Below are 7,239 nucleotides of genomic sequence, written 5' to 3'. Positions count from 1 at the left end.
GCGAATCTACGACACGGCACAACAAAAAGAAAGATGATGAAAGGGAAGACTATGTCTCCATTGCCTTCGATATTTCCAACTGGCACCAGCGAACGTAGGACAGAAACAGCTGGCGCGCTATTTTGGACTTGACCAAAACCGATACACGGTTGCGCGCCACTAAGAAATTAAGTAAGTAAGTGTGACTGCCACCTCACCTAAGCTAGTTGTGCCAAAGTAAGTTCCAAGTACAACTAAAAGACCTCCACTTGAAACTCAGTAGTCACATCAGTATCAGTATATGTATTTATTTTCGAAACTTTAACAATGAAGAAATATTGTAAATTTTGTTTCTTTTACAAATTTGTTTGATAAGATAAAATAATTCGGCTGTCATCTCTGTTGTGTTAAATAATATACGTGTAACGATTTCAAAATGGTGTCATCATGTTGAATGGGAGTCCATGTTCTGCAACGTGGCGACGGACCTGAAATCAAAGTTATTTATTAGCGTTTAGTTTTTCATCGGTATATTCCAAACTACAAATCACAGAGACTTATTGAGAACTTTTTTTGTTTCTTATTTGATTTTATAATTTTGTTTAATGAAAATATGTTTCTCCAAAAACCAAGCTGGTTATTTACCTAGAAAAAGGCTTGTGATTTTTTTTCTTTTATCTCTCTCTTTATCTTTTTTTGTTTGCTCTTTGAAATTTTTAGGTGCTCAACGTGAAGCTATCCTATCAAGCATTCGATTTTTAATTTTTTGAAAAAGTTTTATTTTGTCAAGCTAATAAATATTAAAAATTTGCCTGTCTGTTCCAGCGAGTCTACGGTGTTGTAAATATAAGCCGAAGCAATCGCCAAAAGCCAGCGGCCGTCAGCTGTTTAACGTGAAAATTTCACCTTTGGAAACAGTTCCTTTTACTTTTGTAATTAAATCAGTGTAGTTTTTTTTCTTTGTTTCTAGGTAAATATTAAATTCAATTTAAAAACAAGATAAGATGATGGCTTTTTCCGCATTCTCATTCAAGAGTTTCTCTCAAGCTGCAGCAAACCAATGCTAGACTTTCTGTTTCTGTATTAGACGAACCTGGCCTCAACCGAATTATATGCATTTTTATGTTGCAATTTGTAATAAAAGGATCAAAATTTGAAGCTGTGTGATGGGAAAGGCCTTCCAGCAATGTCTGAAAGAATAGAAGCTTTGTAGGGATATGGGTAAGGATAAAAATTTGTATTGAAGTTGATAGAAATGTGCGGCAAAAATCAACTTTTTTCTATTATCCAGAAAAAAATGCATATATCCAACAAACTAACTGTATAGCAATACTGCATACTCAGTTTCTCATTTTCGCATCAACTTAATATTTAAAAGCACCTTAAAATTTCAAAGCGGCCAGAGATATCCACTGTGTATACTTTATTTCATAGGAGGCAAGTCCAACTATTCTTTTTACGTTTATATAAAACAGCAAGAAGAACAAAGTTGAGGTATGTAGTACTACATAACTAAACAAGGTGGCACAAAATTAGTTATTCTATCGGAAGATTTAAAATTTTTCCAAATGGCGTTGTACCACAATCAGATTTGCCACTTGTGAACTGGATGGCTACAGCAAGTAATGGAGCGTGGAAAGGTCAAAATAAAAATTTCCTCAGCCAATGTCATTTTTTTCTTTAGTAGAAAAGTTACTCAAAAATGGAATTGGATGATTAATTTTGCGCCACCCGTACAATTGCATTTATTTTTTTCAAAATAATGAAATGGGGAATTTAAATTATATTTAAGGCTAGGTGGCCCCTACCCTTAACATTGAAATGTTTCAGTCAAAATCGCATTTGTTTTAAAAATAATTCTTTCTTACCCTTGCATTGGTTCATTAGTAAAATCCTTATTGGGGCATTGGTGGCATTGGTGGCATTGGAGGCATGCCGTCAGGGACGGGCATTTGGGGTGAGCGACGGTGCTGTAAAAAGCGAGAACTTTTTAATAGCCAGCAGATAACAATTTCACCGAAATAGTTACATTCTTGTGTGACAGGATTACTATGTTTATATATATATAATAGTTTACCCATATAACTGCCTTCTTAATAAAATACGTAGCTAATAAGCAGTTGATAGAAATATTTATTTAATACTATAAATGTTTATTTTCGCGAACGTAAAATTTTGTAGTAAAAGGATTTACTTTCAAATTCTAATAGTTATGGATATAAGTTTTATTTTCATTTTTACTTTTATTTCTTTTACTTAAATAATTATAAACCTCACAGAATAAAGTACAAGTGCGGAGGATGTAATAGCAAATCTGGGCGAATTTGTATAATAATCGGTAATTATCCGTTGAAGAAGCTGAACTAAACTAAAAATTTTTAATCTAACAGGTACATATTATTACTCGAGAAATTAGTCTAAAAAGGGGTTTTGAGATTTTACAAATTTTCATAGCTTTCGTATTTTTACAGAATAAATGGAGAAATGATAACTTCGTTTGCCTTCTGATATACATAAAATGCGACGAAATTAAATGGAAGGCATCAAGCGACATTATATCAGACAAAATAAAACAGTTAAGGAGTCGGGCGGTCGCCGTAGCCGAATGAGTTGACGTAGCCGTCTTTTCTTGCGAAAATTAAAAGAAGTTGCGGCGATTAACGAAGCACAATCCCACCTACGAATACCAAGTGTGATAAGGAATTTCCCATAATACTGATCTACCCCAGTTTCAAAGTCCATTGAGACAATGCCTGATAAAAATGAAACTTCAAAATACTCTTGCTGAATTATAAAGTTACTATAGAGTAGAATATTTGATTAGTGACTAGAACTCCAACTAACGCTCAAAAAGTCATTTCAATACAACACCTCGAATATTGATAAAAGACGGAAACAATGGTAAGAGATATGTGGAAGCTACTCTGGTGAAATACACTTCACTATCATTAAAGCCAATTCGAGGAATTTATAAACCTTAGAAATTTAGTGAATTAATATCTTTCAGCGGTTTGAGCTTTACAACGCCATAAACATAGCCCAGCGTACGAAGTCGCTGGATCATGTCGTCCAAATGGATATAAATCTCTGGCTCCGGGAGCGAAAGAGTATGAGTAGTTAAGAAGAGGAGCAGAAGTAGTTAAAGCCATTTTTTGAAAAATTAAAATTAAAATGACGAGACAATGGAAAACTGAGTATGCAACATTCCTGCACAATAAAAAAAAGGTAATTTTATCGCACGCTTTTGTGGATAAAGCAAACTCCGAAATATTCTGTTCGATTCTACCATTGCTAGTATCCTTAAATAGATAGGCATGATTAACGTAGTTTATGCAATTACTGGCAAATAACGATACACGAAGGCAAGTGGGACACGATCGGCTTTCTATCCAACGCGAAGAGTCTCAATACCTTTTTATTTTTTCTATATTTTTTCTATTTTCCTACTAAGTGAGTGTTGTTTTGCCCACACTCACTGTCATGTCCGCCCGACTGTCGCAGATCTTCCTATCATTAAGCAGAAGGTACTGTAGGCAGCTGGTTGGACTGATGACCGGCCACCTTCTATTGGCGAAGCACACGGAAAAGGTAGGCATTTTAGACAGTACACTCTGCCCAGCATTTGGAGAAGAGGATAAGACGGCGGACCACTTTCTGTGCGTCGGCTCAACCTACGCTCGAATACGGCTTGAGGTCTCTTGATGTGTTAAGAAGCGGCAACCTTGAATCCTTGGCACCACAAGATCTACTCAGATTTCTTCGTAGATTTAAAGAAAACTAAACAGAGAAACCGAGTGCGGTACAAATGACTTAATGTTGTCTGAGTGCTGTATGTGCTAGTCTGTCCCGACGAATAAAAAAAAAAAAACAAGAGTGTGAAGGAGTTTCTGTTCAAAAAATAATCCATACTCTCAGTTAGTACTACATTTCTAGTTACTTACCCTGGCGCCATGCAAGCCTTTTGGCACTTCTTCTGGTGCTTCCTCAGCAATTTTTGATGGCGAGCGGCGGAACTTAAAACAAAAGCCATTAAATTAAAAGTTCATTTATCTACCAGTATTGCTGCTAAAAATTACCCTCTCTTTATGCTCAATTTCCTGTGGTACCTGTTCAGGCGCTTCATCTACAGCTTTTGGAACAGCTCGACGGTACTAAAAAAATCATTTCAGATGCTTCAAAGGTTTACACTTCTGCATATGGCATTCAAATATAGTAGACTTACTCTCTCCCTGAACTCCTGTGGCACATCCTCGGGTGCCTCGTCTACTGCAGCGCGTCGTGCCTTTGACAAAATAGAAAGATTTTAAAGTAAATAATAAAATTATATAAAAAATTAAACCAATCAAATCTTTGAATCAAATGTGCATTTTCATGCAAGTTTCAACTACGTACTCTTGGGTTAAGTTCTTGCGGTACCTCCTCCTGCACCTCATCCGGCCGCAAACCGCGTGCGCCGCCACGCATGCCATATCCTTCGGCTCCGAAAGAGGCAATAATCGAAATCATGGCGATGACAATGCACAAATTCGCGTACGCTTTCATTGTTGCGGCAATAAAATGTAGCAATATTGCTGCTTAGTACACAATGTTGCAAAAGAATAAACATTAAAAATAGATGATTACTGCGCAGTCAACGGAAGACAAATTTGAAATATTAAAAGCTCATACGAATCCTTCCAACTTACATGAATAATTTTACTTAGTTGAATGCGACTGCGGTTAGAGCGCTTACAAAGTTATTTGCTGAATGCAACCATTGAAGCGATTTGCTGCACAATTTATATTAGAATTTGTTATTGGTGTAGGTGGTTCGAATTGTCGGGAAGCAGCTACAATTCGCTGCACACTTATCGAACAATTTTAATCGCAATAGATAAAATTCATGAAGCGACATGGAAATTGCATGCAACGAATAAAAGTTGCCACAATTGTGTTGCGAGTGTGATGTGAAATTTCCAATGACATTTGAAAACAAACGTAATTTTATGTCACAATTTTATCATGATGATGTTGATGTTATTTGCTAAACGATTTTGAATCAACACTAACTCTTTCCTCAGAGTCATGAACGGAAAATGCAAAATAAAATAATTCTCCAAAATGTTTATAATTTCGACCAAGTCAATGTAAAAAGATGCGCTAAGAAGTCATATCGATCATAATTGGACTTCTGATGCCTTCCTTATCTGCTATATCAAGGAGCGTGAAATCGAAACTTGAGTTTTGAGTAGAGAGCAACTTTGCCCTCATCTGGAAGGCAACAGATCTGCATAGAAGGAATCATTTTGTATATCTTTCTCGGATCTTCACATGGCGTAGTATAAAAGAGGTTCGTTGCGACCAAAAATATCTTCTGCGCATCTTCGAATGAGATTGAAAACCACACGAGTAGTTCGACAGAAGAAGTAGTTCGGACAAAGAAGGGCATTTGCTTGGAAATCGTAATAAATCGATGCTGTTGCGCTGGTTTATTTATTTAAGTCTATAAAGCAGAAATTTTTGCAGACTAATTAATGCATTTAAAGTTTGTCAAGAATATCTTTGCATAGAGAAGAAAAATTTAAAATTTTAGCATTGATCGAGGATTCCAACAACAAATAAAAAAGCAAACAAAAAATGTATACACACATTCCATTACTGTACTTGTCTACGACGGTTAGGCGCCAACAGTTATTAAATAAGCACACACATTTCAAAAACAACAGGGTACTTTTTCCCCCGGGCCCGGAGTTTTCAGAGGGGCCCGGACTCGAGGGTAATTCCAAGAAATTTCCTGCTTGAAAAAATATAGTAAATAATACAGAGTTCCGTCACAGACTTTTTTTGGTGTCACCATATCGAATGTTATGATCACGATTACGAAGAATAAATAAAATATGGTGATACAAAACTGTATATTATTGTGCTCTTATTAAAATGAAACATTTTGTGCTACTGATTTATAAGGTAATTAATAATTATAGTGATGATTAGATTAAATTTAGATAGTTGTATTTTAAATGAAGACCAATTTTGAAACGTAGTTATTCTTTAAAGCAATTTGTCCTTACGTTGATAAAGAATTAAATGTAGAGATAGCAATAATACTTTTTTAGACTAGAAATTTTTGATTTTTCACTGGGTATGTTATTATATAAATAATTTTTTAAATTCGTTTCCCCATTCAATTTCCCACTTTTATTTTATTTTTTTATGTTTCGGCAACTAATGCGTGGCCCTTTTCAAGAAAAGTTTGCTGTGTGAAATAACATTACATTCTGGTAATCTTGTCAATTATTTTGAGTTTCGTCATCATGGACTCAGTTATCACTGGTATTGAAAATCGGTTTACTGCAATTAAAAACATAAACAACATTTTCTCATTCCTCCGGCTATTTCCTAAAATTGAAAAAGCAGAACTTCAGACAGCAACTCTTAATTTTGCTAAAAAATACCCTTCTGATGTGTCGGAAGAAATCTCAATTGAGATGTGTCACTTGAAGAGTGTGTACAAGTCGAATTTTACTGGAAATTCGGAATGTTGTATGCCTCTGTTCGACTTGTTGAATGCCATCACAGCTAAAAACTTGGATACTCTGTTCCCGAACATCTGCATTGCTTTGCGAATATTCTGCACCCTGCCAGTGTCGGTTGCCGGCGCCGAAAGATCGTTCAGCGCTTTATCAAGGATCAAAGACTACCATCGTTCTTGTTCAACTCAGAGTCGAGTAACAGGATTGGCAACTTTGTATTTGGAATCTGAGTTAGCAAGGAAATTCGACTTCGATTATATTACAAGAGCTTTTGCCTCAGCTAAAGCAAGAAAAGCAAAATTCTAAGCATCGTGGCAGTCATTTTCAAATATTTGTAAGGCTCACAAAATGAATAAAAAATTTTAACTTTTTTCAGCTGCGTTTCTTATTTCAGATCTGCGGAAGAGTTTTCTAAAATTCATTTTAATCAATATTTCACAATTAATTCTATCAAAAATTTTATCAATGAGTTTTTCAATGTTTAAATGTTATACCACTATAACATAATATGCATTTTGATAAATAGACCGCATTTTTGTTGTTTTCATCAGTTATGCAAAGATTTTTTTGACACTTTTTAAATAGAGTAAACATCTTTTTTGTTGTTGTTTTTGTAATGTGTGTGTTTATTTAATAACTGTTGGTGCCTAATAGTCGTAGACAAGTACAATAATGGAATGTGTGTATACATTTTTTGTTTGCTTTTTTATTTGTTGTTGGAATTCTCGATCAAAGCTAAAACTTTAAA

General features: G+C 35.1%; 1 protein-coding gene across 2 annotated transcripts; it reads right to left on the bottom strand.

Annotated features, from left to right (window-relative positions):
* Positions 1 to 248: 248 nt before the first annotated feature.
* Positions 249 to 4,993, bottom strand: LOC129244852 (titin-like). Of its 2 annotated transcripts, XM_054882738.1 has the most exons (7): positions 4,665 to 4,987; positions 4,372 to 4,550; positions 4,202 to 4,261; positions 4,056 to 4,130; positions 3,921 to 3,992; positions 1,848 to 1,949; positions 249 to 467 (listed from the first exon to the last, which is right to left on the bottom strand). In XM_054882738.1, the coding sequence occupies exons 2-6, from the start codon at positions 4,519 to 4,521 to the stop codon at positions 1,875 to 1,877; spliced, it is 432 nt and encodes a 143-aa protein (XP_054738713.1). In that variant the 5' UTR covers positions 4,522 to 4,550; positions 4,665 to 4,987; the 3' UTR covers positions 249 to 467; positions 1,848 to 1,874. The 2 variants fall into 2 exon arrangements, with proteins under 2 accessions (XP_054738713.1, XP_054738714.1); XM_054882739.1 differs by lacking the exon at positions 1,848 to 1,949 and having other exon boundaries at positions 4,665 to 4,993.
* Between the last annotated feature and the right edge of the window lie 2,246 nt (positions 4,994 to 7,239).

The sequence above is a fragment of the Anastrepha obliqua genome, chromosome 4, assembly GCF_027943255.1.
Source record: "Anastrepha obliqua isolate idAnaObli1 chromosome 4, idAnaObli1_1.0, whole genome shotgun sequence".
In the NCBI taxonomy this organism is placed as follows: Eukaryota; Metazoa; Arthropoda; class Insecta; order Diptera; family Tephritidae; genus Anastrepha; species Anastrepha obliqua.
The sequence above is the reverse complement of the archived record's forward strand: the minus strand, read 5'-3'. Positions and strand labels throughout refer to the sequence as shown.

Coding starts and splice junctions, on each gene's coding strand:
- LOC129244852 (XM_054882738.1), bottom strand. CDS start 4,521: ATGAAAGCGTACGCGAATTTGTGCATTGTCATCGCCATGATTTCGATT. Junction 4,131..4,201: donor CACAGGAGTTCAGGGAGAGA/GTAAGTCTACTA, acceptor TGATTTTTTTAG/TACCGTCGAGCTGTTCCAAA. Junction 3,993..4,055: donor AAATTGAGCATAAAGAGAGG/GTAATTTTTAGC, acceptor TTTTGTTTTAAG/TTCCGCCGCTCGCCATCAAA.